Below are 16,540 nucleotides of genomic sequence, written 5' to 3'. Positions count from 1 at the left end.
AGTTAATTAAACCAAAATATTTATTAAGTTTACATTGGTTGTGAGTCCGGCCCCCACAGCATTTGTCAAGGAAAAATCTGGCCTTTTTACTTAGTTGAGCACCCTTGGTGTATTTCAAGGGAATAAAGTAGGTTTAAGGCAACACTATAGAGGAATTAGGTTTGGTGTGCTTTCATGGCTACCAAGAGTCTTCTAATGTAATTGCATTGCAAAGAACTGTATTGACTTAGAGCAGAAGAGTTTCTCAGAAGTGAAGATGGGTAGAGGTTCACCAAGCTCAGGAACACTTCCATAAATCATAGTCTGTTAACATAGTTGGCCATAACATCTAAAAAATACACCACCGTCTTCTCTAAGCCAAAGCTCATTTAAAATAGACTCAGGCGAAATGGAAAACTGCTCTGTGGTCAGATGAATCAAAATTTGAAATTCCTTTAGGAAACCACAGATGTCATGTCCTGCAGACTTAAGAGGAGAGGGACCATCCAGCTCAATATCAGTGCACTGTCCTATAGCCTGCATGTCTGATGGTATGGAGTTGCATTATTGCTTGAGAGCGTTATGTGCTCCCATCCAGACAATATCTCTTTCCATTACGGCCTTGCATATTTCAGCATGACAATGCTAAACCACATACGGTATCTATCACAACAGCATGGCTTCACAGAAGAAGAGTCCAGCTATGGGTTGCACCTGTGCATGAGTTCAAACATAGCCTAGTTTGAATGTAAGTTCTTCCTTTCGACGGTGTTTACACTCTCCTAACATTTAAGGTGTTGCACCAGCTGAGATAGTTTCATAGGCTTAAGTTATAACTTAAATCTTACTCGGTGTAAACTGGTTGTCATAGTGATAGTACTGAGAGACAGGATAACCTGGAGGATGACAAGACGAGGACTTTTCAATTTATTAGCGATTTCACCACTCAGTGTTACTTTAGGCTTAAAAACTCAGATTTGCAAAATGTCTTGTCGTATTTTTCGTCCTCACTGGACGCTGTTTGAGGATTAACGGCAGTTAGCATAAGTTATTCTTAGTTGTTAGCATCTGTAGCAAACTCTGGGTTAAAAAATTCTTTTCAGTGATTGGCTAAGAGAAGATGAAATGTCAGATCTGCAACAATATTTGGGTTAGTTTGAATGTAAATCTGTACTAGTTCAGATCACCCTTTCGTCTCTGTTGTTCAACCGAACAATGACACAACGCAAGTTAGAACTTAAATCAGTGATACTCAGTATATTGCTCTTGAGCCACATGTGGCGCTTTTGTGATGATTTGTGGCTCTTTTATGTCTTATTTTGAAATATATTTCTCCAGAAACCCTAAAAATGGAAATATTGAACTCAGAAATTACCCATTAATGCTCAAATTAATTGGTGTGTTTCCCACACTTATACAGTAGGTTTAAACGGTTAAACTTTATTGTCAGACTTTTTTTTTCTGTATTTTCATTGCCCTTATGTGCAATTTTTGTCAGTTTTTTCACATATTTGCCACTTTTAACCCATTTTTACCACCTCTTGTAGCAACTTTTTGACCATTATTTCCACTTTTATCCCATTTTTTGACATTTTTCATCACTTTTAGCCACTTTTTTCCTGCTTCTTTGCAATTTTTTGCCTATTTAATCTGCCTTTTGCCATTAAATGCCAATTTTCCCAATTTTTCCCATCTTGTTACAGCTTTTAGCCCATCTTAGTCACTTTTCACAGCTTTTTGACCACCTGTAACTCATTTTTTTGTGATTTTCCACCTATTTTTGCCACTTTTCACCCAGTTTTCTTCATTGTTTGCCTATCTGCCCCTTTTCCCCCATTTTTGCCAGTTCTTTGCAGCTTTTTGACCATTTTTGCCACTTTTTACCCATTTTTCTCCATTGTATGCATATTTGCCCCTTTTACCCTCATTTTTTGTCGTTTTTTTAACCATTTTTGCCACCTTTCGCTTATTTTCATTGCCACTTTAACCCATTTTTGCCACTTCGCTCCATTTAGATTGTGGCTCTTGCAAAAGCATTTTTTTCAATAATTTGGCTCTTTGTTAGAGCAGGGTTGAGTAACACTGACTTTAATAGTTTCATCGTAGGGCTCAGTGTGGACTTTACACCATAACTTAAGGCAGAGCTAGTACTGAAGAGGCCTGCTTGCCATCCAGACCTTTCGCCAGTAGAAAACATTGGTCACATTGTATAAAAAAATAGACCCAGGATTGTAGGGCAGCTAGAATCTTTCATCAGACAAGAATGGGACAACATTCCTCTCCTAAAACCCAAGCAACTGGTCTACTCACTTAACAGATGCTTAGACTGTTGAGAGGATGCTACACAGTGGAAAACATGGCCCTGTCCCAACTTTTTTGAGATAGGTTTCTGCCATCAGATTCAAGGTGAGCCAATATTTTTCATGAAATAGGTTTTTTTTTTTTTTTAATTTACATGTGACACAGCGCCCCAACTTTTTTGGAATTGAGGGTTCACTTTAGCTTCCTGGCAATATAACATAAAATCACCAGTTGTGGTTTTTTATGCTTTATGTAAACTTAGACATGGACCAGCAGAGATGAGAAAAGGAGATCCAGATCAGACTCACAGCACTTTACTCACCTCTAACCCACTGAGCTGCTAAACACCATGTTTGTTTAGCTTCATAACCAAACCCTGACCAGCTATTATACAGGAAGCGTCACTGGTAAGAGATATTGCTATCGTGATACCAGCCTGATAACAGCTCGCTGACTCTCAGGACACTCACAGGGTTAAAAATAAAACCAGAGGAGCAGGATTTACTCCTGAACCCAGACGGGTGTTTATAAGAGAGCGAGTTCCCTCTGCAGCTGAAGAGTTGCTGAGCAGCTGCTTGGACACAGAAAGCATGAAAATCCTTGGAGCATTAGTGTGCTTTGTGGCAGGCTGCTTGGCCCAGCAGCCTCACCCCTGTGGTAAGTAAACACTGGCAGAGACTAGAATGATTCTGTGTTTTCATGTCTTTTCATGACTGAGTTACTGTTAGTGTGCAATGTCAGATTCCGAATGTGTCATTTTTCTTCTTTCAAACCTCAGAAAGTCCTCCTCTGATGAGCGGGGAGCTCACCATTGTAAGTATTTTTTAGGAGCACAACAGCTCACTTTGACAAAACCTGTAAAATATGTAAAAGAGGGAGGTTTAACCTTGTATTTCAAATGCTTTTGTCTCCAGTCCACACAGAATGAAAAGCTGTGGGTGTACGCCAAATACCTGTATGATGCACAGGGACAACGGGTGAGACTCTACGAGTATGGCACCATGGAGAACAAGACCTTCACCTTTGATTTTCTGCTGCACTACAAAGAGGTAACTCAAATACAAGCATCTCTATGCAGCAGTAACTAAAGCTTTTGATAGCAAAGGTCATGTTTTGGCGTATTAGCTGGTATTTACTGAGCTGTAGTACAAGGGTGTGTTTGCCTCAGTGGCACACTCAGGATTTTTGAGGGCAGGGGCAAATATGAAAAGGGCACCTGGGCACAGAGGTTTGAATACAGTTGTGATAAAGTCAACTGAATTCCAATGAACTTAATTCACTTGAATTTATTTTCTGCAGTATGGGTGTGTGCTTTAGAGGGCAGTTAGTCAATTTATTTTTACTTCAAGAGTACTATAAAGGAGGCATTTTGTCAAATTAAGTACACTTAAGGGCACCGAAGATGACACTTTGGTGAAGTGGGCAAAATTTGACAAGAGAGCACTTTGTCTGTTGTGAGCAGGGCTGGACTGGGGTGGGGTGGGGTGTCCAGCGCCAGCATTTTTTGCTTAAACCAGCCCCTCACAACTAGTTGAATGGCGTAAATCACTTTCACTTTAAAGCCGGGGCAAAGTAGTGTGGGGTGTAAACAGACCTCTGCCAGTGCTCTATGGGGCTGGTGCTTAGCAGGAATAAAATCATAGCGGCCCCAAAGTGCATTGGCCCACCAGGAAAATGCCCGGTACTCCATACTGCCTGTCCACCCCTGGTTGAGAGGACTACAAAAGCCAAACCGAAAACTGTTTGGACCAATCAGCGTCATCTAAGGAGAATAGGGCAGTAGCCGTGGGCGGGGTTTAGCTGTACGCAAAGCTGTTTGTAATAGCTGCCTCCAGTGTGGCGATTAGCTCAGATGTAGCTTTAGCATCATGTCAGTTTCACTAGAACTGGACCGTGTTTCTGCATGAAATAGAGAATTAAGAACAACTCTTTGAGTTTGTGAGAGGTCTGGGGAGAAAGGGTTGGTTGTACTTAGTGGTTGCTAATGGGGCAATTAGCTCAGACTTAGCCACAGCGGCAGTTTTGTCAGAACTGGATGATGCGTTTTTATCAAAACAAGGGCAGAGAGCAACACTGAGCTTTGAATGACAGAAAAGATGTTTTCGCTCTCCTCCAGGTCTGCTTCGGCATGGGTTTGCGATTGTTACAGGTGGGGTCGACCAGTGTATCCAGTGGCTGCTGCCGCGGTCGCTGTTAGCTCGGATTTTGCTGTAGGAAAGCGCCAGTTTAATTGGAACTTCTTTTAAAACAAGAGCTTAGAGCCACACCAAAAGCTTGTCCTGGCACAGAAAGTGTTTTTGCACGTCTCCCAATCAGCACTGGCATCAATTTTATTCAGCAAGAAGCTCCACGATTAACAATCTATGGCAGCAGAAGCCTGTCAGCTGAAGAGTAGCACATGCATACAACGCCATTTTGTCTGGCCGCTCTGATTGGCCCGTCATGAATGTGACAGACAGAACATCCCTCCAATCACCTTCTGAGAATTTTTTGAAAAGTCCTGCCCTTCCCAAACGCTTTCTATGGGAGCTTTCTCAGAGGAATGTGAAGAATATTCACGCAGTGGAGATACGAAACAGGTTAGGTCAAATGTGTCTTCTTAAAGGGCACCAAAGAGGGCACTTTGTAAAATTTGTTGACTAGGGTTAGGGCACCAAAGGTGGCGAAAGAAAGCTCAATGTCTAATTTGTCCACTGAGTGAGCACCAAAGAGAGTATTTTGTCAAATTTTGTCCACTTACATGGGACCAAAGAGGGTCACCCTCAAATTCCAAAACACACTTTTTCAAATTTTGTCCATACATAACAGTTAAAGACAAGTGTATAAGAAAATACCAGAACTAAATTAAATTATTTCTCCTCATCCAACGCTCTCCCTCTTTCAGCAAGTCATGTATGACATCAAAGACCATGAGCGTACCTGCACGAAGAGTCCCCTGAAGGTAGACTTCATGCCTATGGCCATCCCAAAAGATGCCTCTCTGCTGGGCCAGATCGTCCTTGGCAGCTCGTCTGGACCTGGACAAGGACTTCTTGTCAACGCGTGGACAGGGGATCTGCCCAACAAATTAGGTCAGAGAACATTTAACCATTAGGACCGTCTCAGCAGGTTATTCTTCTAAAGGTTGTTTGCCATCACTTGATCCCAGTCATGTAAAAGTCAGATGAGGGGCAGGAAGTGAAGAACTGTTAGGGGTCTATGGGGATGGAGGAAAGTTCTGCACAAAGTCTTTGCACACAGCAAATTTTCCTCAGTAAATTTCTACATTACTGCTGTAAACAGCACAAACTTTGGCATTTTAATAGTGCTTCTCCATGCAGAAACCACCTCCGGCCCCCCATCTGGAGTTCTTCACTGTGACATGACGTTATCTGAAAACAACCAGTGTTGGGAATAATTTATTTTTCTCCACAAACAGGGAAGTTCTTAGCCACGGTGACTGAATTTGGATGCTTTCCTGTCAGCAATGCGTTCCACACAGACCAGTTTGGATGGATGCTCACAAGGTCAGTTTATGTCGACGTCAGCGTCTCAAAAATCAAACTTTAGTGCAGGAGAGTAGACTGTTTAAAGGTCGCATGTTTGACCCCTTTGAGACAGGTTTATATTGGTCTCAGAGGTCCCCAAAGCATGCCTGTAAAGTTTGTTGCTGAAAAAACACTCCAATATTGCATTTTTGCATGTCTAAAAACCCTCTGTTTCAGCCTTGCCCAGAATGAGCTGTTTCTGTGTCTGTGGCTTTAAATGTTAATGAGCTGTCTGACTCCACCCCTGACTCCGCCCATCTCAGGGAATGGATGTGGGTTAATGAATATAGCTCTCCTGATCCTCCTCTCAGCTGAGAGAAGATCAGGGGAGGAGGGCGGAACTTTTTTCCGAGCAAGGAGGGCCAACCGAACCTGGGGGGGCGGGGCTTACTCCCCAAATGACATCATGAGGGGAAAATCTGAGAATGGTTTGTTTCAGCACACATTTCCTGAAAGGTGAAGAAGGAAAGTGGGGGAGGGAGTGGGTTTTTTTCTGATTATTGGGGGGATTGTGGACAGACCAGGGGTCAAGCCTGAAAAAGTGTATTTTTCATAATAATGTGACCTTTAAAGAAGGAAATACCCAACAACTGAGACCATAAGCTTGAGTTAAAGTCTTTTTCCAGCTACTTTTTTAAGAGCAGATTAACCATTATTTATTCTGGGTAGCTACATGTGCAGCAAGTAGAAGCTAACTGTTCTGTCCATAGACAGAATTCAGTTAAAGGTCTTCAGGGCCGGTTTTACTTTTCTGAAACTACAGCCTATGTCCATTTTTGAAACCATTAAGTTTTGGTTTTCCTGTTCTCCAGCTACTTTAACAACAACATCGGGATTTCAGACCCCACTCAGCTAGACCCTCCGTCCTTCTGCCCAAGTACAGACGTGACCGACGGTGACGAGGAGCCGGTGGACTTCTTTACCTTGTTCTTCCGCAAGAAATAAAGGCTTTGACCAGTGTGTTCAAACCTTAATAAATTAAACTGGGCCACTAAATCACAGCTTTGCCATTTACCATAGGATACATGTGCTTGCATGAAAAATACAAACTCAGATTCATTTCTAGAAATGTTTAAATCTTTGGGAAAAAGTACTCTGCTCAAAACAATCCTGACCATACCTCCTTCACATCTCACTGTTCAATCCTGTTTTTTTTCCAATAAAAACACAAAAACTAATGTTTGTATATTTTCCATCTTTATTTCAAATTAAAGTATTCAAGTGTTTTGTTTGCTAGGTGTTCAGTGACAACAGAATAAAAAAATTCAATGACTCAACCCTTTTTTTTTTCTATTTCTAGCATAATGCCACACCACTTTTCCTTGTGATTGGTCTTTCTGTTAATAAATAAAAAAATTAAGTACGAACCTTAAAAAAACACAAGACACATCAAGAGAAGACTCCAGAGCAGGGTCTTTTTTTGTAATGGATGACTTTTATTGATTTTTCAGGGTTGATTCTGATTATTAGTCATTCATGGGACAGGGTGATATGTGGAAATGAGCATTTTGCAACTAATTGGGTTAAATGGCAACCTGACTGGGTACAAAAGTCTCTCAATAGTAAAGACTGGTAGAGGTTCGCCAATCTGTGACAAGCTGAGTCTAAAAACTGTTGAACAATTTCAGAAAAATGCTCCTCAATGTAAAAATGCAAACACTTTGAATATCCCATAATCTACAGCCCATAATATCATTAAAAGATTTAAAAAATCTGGAGAAACCTCTGTGGGTAAGGGACAAGGCCAAAGGTCAGTATTGGACCCCTGCGGTCTTCAGGCCCTCAGGTATCACTGCATTTAAAGCAGGCATGGTTCTGAACTGGAAATCACTGCGTGTGCTCAGGAACACTTTCAGGAATCTTTCTGTCAACACGATTCACTGTACCATCCACAAATGCAACTGAAAACTGTATAATGCAGAGAAGAGCCCAAATGTGAATGTGGTCTAGACATGCCGCCATCTTCTCTGGGCCAGAGCTCTTTTAAAATGGACTGAGACGAAATGGAAAACTGTTCTGTGGTCACATGAATCAAAATTTAAAACTCTTTTTGGAAACCACAGATGCCGTGTCCCACAGACTAAAGAGGAGACGGACCATCCAGTTTCTTATCCTGACACAGTTCCAAAGCCTTTATCTCTGATTGTATGGGGTTGCATGGGAGCATGGGTTAGCGCCTATAGCCTGGGCGGCTCACACATCTGGAAAGGAACTATCATTGACAATGCTAAACCACAAACCACATCCATTACAACAGCATGGCTTCACAGTAGAAGAGTCAAGGTTCTAAACTGGCCTCCCTTCAGTTCAGACATTTAGTCCACCATAAAATGAAAAACTCAATAGTCAATAGCGTCTTCAGACACTGGCCTACTTTCCATAATTATCCAAAACCAAACTCCATACCTATGGAGTCAGAGCCTTCAGCGCTGCAGCCCCCACCCTCTGGAACGCTCTGCCAGCAAACATCTGTAGCGCTCCATCTTTGGACATTTACATAAGCACCACCTTTTCACGACCGCCTACAGTCTTCACTAAACCACCCCTTACACTCATCCTATCCCTCACATAGTCTGTCCATGTCTGATATGTTCTTGTAAAGCATCCTTGCGGTTCCTTAAAAGGCACGATATAAATCCAAGATACTATTATTATTCATGATATTGGTTTCAAGTTAAAGCTGTATCATGCAAATAAGAGGCCTTATGTGAACATGATCCAGAAACACTGCTGTCTTCTCTGGGTTAAAGCTCATCTAAAATGGACTGGAGCAAAATGGAAAACTGTTCTGTGGTCAAAACACAGAATCATATAACTCAATATCTGGCAAAGAAGACTTCAAAGAAGAATCCAGTAAGAGTGTCCTGTCCTAACTTTTTTGAGATGTGTTGCTGCCATCAAATTCAAGATGAGCTAGTACTTTTCATAAAATGATTGATTAATGTTCTATTGTAAATGAAACATGGGGTTGTGAGATTTGTTAATCCCTGTATCTGGTTTTGAATTACATTCCTCAGAGCGCCCCAGCTTTTTTGGAAATGGAGATGTAGTATTCACTTGGGCTATCGTTCTTGAGTCAGTCATGTGTCTGCTTTTCAACAAGTTGTTGTTTTCATATTGTAGAGTACTGACAACTTCTTTAAAACTCCAGATTGAGCAACTATGGCCAAAAAGTTCTGTTCTGCTTATTTCCCATTGAAATCAATCACATGATGAAGCTGAGCAGGAACTAGGAGTACGTGTTTGAATCAGTGGGACTGATCATTTATACTGACATGATAATAATAGGGGGAAACACTGCATTAATAATCAGTGGTAGTGTTAAATACTATTAAGAGTGACTTAAATAATGAGAGTTAAAGACTATAGTGAATAAACGTATTAGTGTGTGGAGCTTGTGTGTTAATCAGGTGCACCTATGACCACAGTAACACACCTGCACATCATATGACAGTGATGTCATTCATGGAAACCTTAGCTCATGTGATCCTCCTGACTGTGCTATTAGCTGTTTAACAGCCTAGTGGCTCATCCATGGTTCAATGGCACCACATTGTAAATAAACTATAGGTGATGATTGACCAAAAAGAGTGCTGTGAATTTGAACTAGACCTTCCACTTCAATTAGAAAGGCAGACGTTTAAGGCTTTTTTGACCGATGTACATGACTGAAGTTGTAAATTACCATTCCTCAGTGTCCATTCAGCATTTAAACTCAGTTATAGCTCTCATATTTCTCCTTGTATCCTCATCTCTGCTCCTCTAAAATCCGCTCCTTGTTTCATGAGCCTCCGCCTGCTGAGAACACAAACAACATTCTTTACCTCTGACCCACTCTGCACATTAATTACACAACTGTCTTTAAGCTTCATGTAGAAACCTTCACCAGGATTTAGAGCACAGAAAGTAGAACAAGAACCACTTGTGGGATAAATATTGGCTATTATTGCCTTTTATCTTCATGCAGGCCTGATAACAGAGCGCTGACACTCACAGGGTTGAAAATAAAACCAGGAAGCAGGATTCCCCCCTGGAGCTGGGAGGTCTGTATATAAGGAAGTGATTCCCTCAGCAGCAGCAGAGTGTTTGTCGCTGCCTGAGAACGGTCGCCTGGACGCAGAAAAGATGAAAATCCTTGTAGCGTTAGCATGCTTACTGGCAGGCTGCCTGGCCCAGAAGCCTCATCCATGTGGTAAGTCGACAGAGGAGAGTGACTGGGCTTTTCTAAACATCTGCACCTGCTAGCTGGTTTACAAGTGGAACAGATGCATTTAGTGCAGTTTTTCATTGGAGTTATAACATAGCATATCTTCTTCTAAACTGCAGAGAGCCCTCCTCTGATGACCGGGGCGCTCACTGTGGTAAGTTTTACTGTTTTATCAGTTTGTTATGAGCACAATAAAGCAGCATTACAGCCTACTGACATTACAGCTCAGGTCAAGTATATGAAAGAGGGAAATTTAAAATCCTCCAACTCTTCTGTCTCCAGTCCACGCAGAATGAAAAGTTGTGGGTCTATGCCAAATACCTGTATGACGCTCTGGGACGACGGCTCAGGATGTTTGAGTTTGGCACCCTGAATAATAAGACGTTCACTGCTGATTATCTTCTGCTCTACAGAGAGGTGAAAACATCATGACATAAACAAGAGTTTTTAAAATTCTCTTACTTCTGCCTTTCATTTTCTTCATGATTGATTTTATGCACAGGCAACAGCAGCAGGTTTTGAAATCCCAAGTCAAAATGATGCTCCTCGTCATTCACCAAGTTCTGGTGTAAAGCTGCATTAAATGACAGTGATTTGATGTTTCAATCCAGAAGTTAAGCCTGCACAAATTGAAAGGTCACTTTATCAACAAACCATCTTACATTGGAAAAAGACTTCATATAATCCAGGCCTAATTTATGACATTGTCTGGCTACTCTTTGACCATTTATGACATTCTTTGGCCACTTTTTGTCCACTTATGTCATTGCCCGGACACTTTTTGCCCATTTATGACATCGTCTAGCCACTTTTTGCCCATTTATGACATTGTTTGGCTAATTTTTGACCATTTATGTCATTATCTAGGAATTTTTTTCCCAGTAATGTCATTGTCTGGCCACTCTTTGCCCATTTATGACGTTCTTTGGCCACTTTTTGCCCATTTATATCATTCTTTGGTTACGTTTTGCCCCTTTAGTTCATTGCCTGACCACCTCTTGCCCATTTATGCAATTGTTCGGCTACGTTGTGCCTATTTATGTCATTGTTTGACCACTTTTTGCCCATTTATGACAGTGTTTGGCCACTTTATGACCATTTATGATATTCTATGGCTACTCTTTGCCCATTTATGTCATTGTTTGCTATTTTTGCCCATTTATGTCATTCTCTGGTTACGTTGTGCCCATTTATGTCATTGTTTGCTACTTTTGCCCATTTATGTCATTCTCAGGCTACGTCCTGCCCATTTATGTCATTATTTTGCTACTTTTTGCCCATTTGTGTTATTGCGTGGCCACCTTTTGACCATTTATGACATTGTTTGGCTACTTTTTGCACTGACTGAAATTTTCCACATCATCATACATGGCTCCAGACAAGGTGCATCTTGTAATAAATAAACACTGTATGCCTGCAGTGTTTATATTAATGTCATGTTATATCTTATCACACAGTAATCCACTGTTTGATTGATTAAAGGGACCTAACACATAAAGTAAGTAAATTTGTGTTTGGTAGATTATTTCTTTGTTATAACAATGCTTCTTGGCAATAAATTCTGTTCTGTTGGAAAGCATGTTTCCCTTTTAAATGATGCCACATTTGTAAGGAACATGCATTTGTGGGATGAGCAGCAGAGCTGAGTATGTGGGTTGCCCCTAAGAAAAATTAGACTAACAGCTGATTCTGCCATTGACTCTTGTTTGGATTTTGGTGGACTGGATGATTGAAGTCTGAAAAAAACAAGACACATTGCCAATTCAACAATTTATACACTTAACAAACAGGAGCCTCAGTAGTGTATGGAAGAACCATACACAGCCACTCTGTTGGTCAGTCTGGCACCAACAGCACACCCAAACTGATCCCATAAGTGTTCAGTGCATGCATGTTAGACAAAGAAATAATCTGCAATACATACATTTCTTTACTTTTTATGCTCAGTAGATTTGTCGAAGTCTCATTCCCTTGTTAAAAAAAGACTCAGTAGGGCTTCTTCAGGGGCTTGAACATTGGAGTTGGCATGCAGATATTAATTATTGAAATCATTTTTGATGTATGCTTCACATGTGATGCCTACCTTTGGCTATGCCTTAAGGCGCCTTGTGTACAAGGCCCCAGGCAGCTCTGCCTGATGATAAAACCACCTCTGCTCACAAAACAAATAGCCCATGGACTTTCCGCATGGTCATAAACCTCCCAGCTTCTGTGTTAACAGATAGGACATGGGCCAACAGAACTGGAGTCTGTTGTGCCTATTTGTGTCCAAGAGTCCATTTTTAGGGTAGATTTTCTTGTACCTATTTGGCCTCACTTTAATCTAATGCCATGAGACAGAAGTGCATTGTCCATATTAATATTGGTAATGTGCAGCACTTTTTAAGTCCATGCAAGGAGTTTTCAGCTGGTGATGAAACAGATTAAAAGTGAGCGGAAAAGAAACAAAGAAGACTGACAAATTTGTTTTCACAACGCAAATTCTAACCAGTGGAAATAAAGTAATCAGTGGCATAAATCAATAAATCTTACAATAATCTTAATCCCACATCTTCCATCCATTAGCAAGTTTTCTATGAGATCAACCACGAGAACCGTACCTGCAAGAAAAGCCCTCTGAAGATCGACTTTGTGCCCATTGGTGTCCCTGAAGGCGCCACTCTGTTGGGTCAGGGTATCGTCGGCAGCTCGTCCGGACCTGGACAGGGACTCCTGGTCAACACGTGGTGGGGAGATCTGCCAACTGGAGGTCAAAGAGCATTTATGAGTTTGAACTGTTTAGAGCGTTTATGTTTCTACCCTCTAATATTTGTCTGATTTTCCCCAACAGGAAACTACATGAGCACAGTGACTGAATTTGGATGCATTCCTGTCAGCGTTGCATCCAAGACCCAGGAATATGGTTGGATGGTGCTAAAGTAAGTTAACGCTCACAGCACAGGTGAAAAATGTCCACACAGAAAAACTCTTGTAAACCATTAGGTCTCACTTTAAAAGACCTAGATATTTACCAGCTTCAGTCCACTTCATGAAACTGAAATGGACAAAAAGTCCTTGTGACACTCACTGGTGTGGTCATTCTCTGACCAGGAACAAGTGTATCAGCCCGAAACTTTGATGAGGAATCCGCCTGATTACAGACATGGGATCAGGCAGATCCATTTATGAAGGCCCATCTAGACTTCACTGTGGTTATCATGAAGGTTTAGGATTAAAGTGGATAAACCATCATGATCTGACTGGTTTCACTAGTTCTGAAGCTAAAATTTAAAGTTTAAAATTCTGGCCTTAGGTATTGTGTTTTGTTTTGAAGTCAAGATTACTGGCTTCAGAGAGGAAGGTGGTTCTGTTGTGAGATCTCCATCGTGTTATGCAGGCTGCTGTGGTTATCAGTCACATGTAGCCGTCCTTTAAAGCAGTAGTTCCTAACCTGTGGTTTGGGAGATCTCAGGAAGAGTGTGGGGCCCTATCTGCTCTCATGTTTTCATAATTAAATGTGCATTTATGTTTAAAAATCTTGCCTTATTAGGTACAGCCTAAAAGAATCTACAGTCAGAATTGCTGAGTTCAATAATTCAATAGTTTATGAGAAAACAATCCTTTTTTGTTGTTGTTTAAAAAGTTGTAGATTTTGATTTTTTTAAGCTAAAAAATTTCAGGTTTATAAAGTCCCAAATTTGCAACACTGCAGAGTTAAAAAAAAAAAAAGTATAAGAAGCCAAACTGAGAAGTGTAGTGGGATAAGACCCCGGTTAACAGAAGTCTCTGCTAAGTCCAGATGATCTATAATCGTTCCTGATTGATCAGTCCTAGTAAGATGTATAATTTGACCAAATTCATGACTTTTTAAACTTAAAAATGGTGAGGTTTTTTTTCAAAATTAACCGATTATCTTTCTTTGTCAGAGAGGCCCTAATACACTTCTGAAATAGTAGATATTTTACACACAATTCTTTTGCAAGAACGTCTGTTTTTAGGCTCATTATATCAGGATTTTGTTAATGAAAATTGATGTTTAATTTTCTAAGTGGGTTGTAGGGGGGGCTCAGCTTTTCTGCTTAAAGCAGTGGTTCTCAACTGGTGGGTTGGGACCCAAAAGTGGGTTGTGGAATTTTTTCCAGTGGGTTGTGAACAGTGTTAATTCTGGCAGCTATATTTAATTTTAGTCTCAGTCTTAGTCTTTAGTTGAAATGTCTTTTAGGTTTAGTCACATTTTAGTCTTTTCTACCCTTTTTAGTTTTAGTCGATGAAAACTCAGAAACATTTTAGTCTAGTTTTAGTCCATAGAGGTCCTCACATTTAGTCTTTTCTTTTAGTCCAAGCATTTTTTTTCTTGCCTAAATCTGGTACCAAGTCATGGTAGTGTGTTTTATACACTCTGCCAAACCTGGGGTCCCTGCTTTCTACAGCTGAAAGGCAGAACAGATACAGATGCACTGTAGTTAGACAGATTTTCCCACAGTGGACAAATATCACAGATTTAGAATGTCCGACAAAAACTACATTACATTTTAGTCTAGTTTTAGTCATCTTGACGAAAACTACACTTAGTTTTTGTCAGTTTCAGTCATCACAGATCTATTTTTGTTAGTCTTAGTCTAGTTTTTTGTCATGGAATAAAAGCTGTCGATGAACATTTTTAGTCACAGTTTTAATTAATGAAATTAACACTGGTTGTGAATAAATGCCAAGAAAATACAATTTGGCCAAAAAGTCAGCATATGAAAGACCTCAGTGGATATGTAGTAAATTAATATGGATATCTTTTAGGTTTTCCCTGTGATGACAAGTACATTTCAGTGTTTCTCTCAAGATTTCTACTCATTCATCTCCTTTTCTTTGGATAACAAAGCTGGCTTTCCCAAGATAAGAGAATAATCCTTATTAAATTACCAAATTTCAGCCAAATGTCCAGGGAAAATGGAGTAAAATCAGATATATGCAGGCATGTCTTTCTGTAAAGTGTGCTTTTAATATTTTTGTTTCTTTTCTCTTTGTTCAGGTGTTTTGTTCCATGTGGGGTCCAAACTACATTTTTCATTGGATAAATCTCAGTGGATGAACTTTTTTTAAAAATTTGGGCCATGGTCACTCTTAGGACAAGGTGGTGGGTCTTGATGTCTGACCAGTTGGGAACCACTGCTTTAAAAATGTCTCTATTTTAAATGTGACTGTAATACAACATGGTACTAATGCTGCAGAGGTAGACTCATGTTTATACATCAGGCTGAGTCGCCCCCTGCTGGTCATCCCCTCTAATCAAGTCACACATTGGTCCACATCTTCAGTATTGATAAGATGTTGTTATTGCATCAAGTCTCTCTTCTTTACTTTAATGCATTTTTCATTTTTCTGTTCAGCTACTTCAACAACGTGATCGGGATCACCGACCCCAACCTGCTCAATCCTCCAGAGTTCTGCCCGAGCGCAGACGCAGCAATGATCGGCAACGAGAAGCCGGTCGACTTCTTCAGCTTGTTCGCTGACAAGTTCTGACAGCCTCCTTTCACTAAAGTGTTCAACCATCTTTAAGATTCTTGACAAATCAAACTGAGTCAGCAAATTATCAAGTCTCCAGAATTTCTTCTAAAAACATGCATTTCTAAGCAATCTTTAGCCTGGGATGCCTGAAAGTGTGGGGAATGTTGTCTTTCACTTTAACCTCTGTGAAATCACTTCAGCTTAATGCTGGATGTAAAATGTTCTCACAGTCAGACCAAATCGAACTGCAGCTGGAAGTTTTTGGTGTAAAGGCCCTATTCTTTTTTCTGACATAATGCTAATGCTAACGCTACTTTGTCTACAAATAGGAAGCAGTTTTCTTTTAGGAATAAATAGTTAAACTAATGACAATATTTTCTTATTGCTTATGAATGTACTGTTAAAGATTGTCATTTTTTATAACGGGAAATTAAAGAAATACCAAACTAATGATGGATCTCAACTATTTGTCATGTCTTAAAGACTATATATCGTTTGTTTTCTACTCTTTCAATGCCAACAAACATAATTTCTCCATTCTGCGCTGAAGTTGATCAAAGATAAAGGATCTGTGCAGCAGTTAGCTTTACAGACAGCAGTACAACATAAAGTATTTCAGAAATTATAAGAACAGACAGAAATGCATGAAAAACCACATGGTCCACAGTCACACTGAGTGTTAAATATTAAACGTTGGGCTTTCACACATTTGCTGTAAGTTTCCGATCAGTGCCGTCTTTAGTTCACTAACTGAAGCGCACGTGTTTCTGCTGAAGCGTCAGAAAATGATTCTCTTTAAAGCTGAGCAACACACTTGAATTTTTTGATGGTACTGAACAAAACAGCAGCCGAATCACACCCTTTCACTCCACATTCACACACTGATGACAGAGGTTGCTCTGGAGCATTAAAAATCAGTGTTAGCTCATCCCATTCAAATGCATCCATACACATTTACACACCACCAACAGGGCGATAAAAACGGAGAGAAAGCTCAGTAAACTGGGGCTGGGTGTCATGACCAAAAGGATGGAGCACCGAGAAG

The 16,540-nt window shown here is 40.4% G+C and overlaps 2 protein-coding genes across 2 annotated transcripts; both read left to right on the top strand.

Moving 5' to 3' along the window:
* The first annotated feature begins 2,661 nt into the window (after window positions 1-2,661).
* Window positions 2,662-6,985, top strand: LOC121504684 (ependymin-like). Its single transcript, XM_041779694.1, has 6 exons — window positions 2,662-2,937; window positions 3,059-3,093; window positions 3,195-3,329; window positions 5,165-5,351; window positions 5,699-5,786; window positions 6,620-6,985. Exons 1-6 carry the CDS (start codon window positions 2,871-2,873, stop codon window positions 6,750-6,752), a joined length of 645 nt encoding a protein of 214 aa, XP_041635628.1. The 5' UTR covers window positions 2,662-2,870; the 3' UTR covers window positions 6,753-6,985.
* A 2,722-nt stretch (window positions 6,986-9,707) lies between these two features.
* LOC121504924 (ependymin-like) lies at window positions 9,708-15,945 on the top strand. Its single transcript, XM_041780032.1, has 6 exons — window positions 9,708-9,999; window positions 10,134-10,168; window positions 10,297-10,431; window positions 12,580-12,763; window positions 12,845-12,932; window positions 15,375-15,945. The coding sequence occupies exons 1-6, from the start codon at window positions 9,933-9,935 to the stop codon at window positions 15,508-15,510; spliced, it is 645 nt and encodes a 214-aa protein (XP_041635966.1). The 5' UTR covers window positions 9,708-9,932; the 3' UTR covers window positions 15,511-15,945.
* The last annotated feature ends 595 nt before the right edge of the window (window positions 15,946-16,540 follow it).

Source organism: Cheilinus undulatus, linkage group 22 (genome assembly GCF_018320785.1).
Source record: "Cheilinus undulatus linkage group 22, ASM1832078v1, whole genome shotgun sequence".
NCBI lineage: Eukaryota > Metazoa > Chordata > Actinopteri > Labriformes > Labridae > Cheilinus > Cheilinus undulatus.
This window is presented reverse-complemented; position numbering and strand designations above follow the sequence as displayed.

Bases quoted from the DNA above. Each gene is read 5' to 3' on its own strand.
- LOC121504924 (XM_041780032.1), top strand. From the start codon at position 9,933: ATGAAAATCCTTGTAGCGTTAGCATGCTTACTGGCAGGCTGCCTGGCC. The intron at 10,000-10,133 runs GTAAGTCGACAG...TCTAAACTGCAG, and splicing joins CCAGAAGCCTCATCCATGTG to AGAGCCCTCCTCTGATGACC. The intron at 12,933-15,374 runs GTAAGTTAACGC...TTTTCTGTTCAG, and splicing joins TATGGTTGGATGGTGCTAAA to CTACTTCAACAACGTGATCG.
- LOC121504684 (XM_041779694.1), top strand. From the start codon at position 2,871: ATGAAAATCCTTGGAGCATTAGTGTGCTTTGTGGCAGGCTGCTTGGCC. The intron at 3,094-3,194 runs GTAAGTATTTTT...TTTTGTCTCCAG, and splicing joins TGAGCGGGGAGCTCACCATT to TCCACACAGAATGAAAAGCT. The intron at 5,787-6,619 runs GTCAGTTTATGT...CCTGTTCTCCAG, and splicing joins TTTGGATGGATGCTCACAAG to CTACTTTAACAACAACATCG.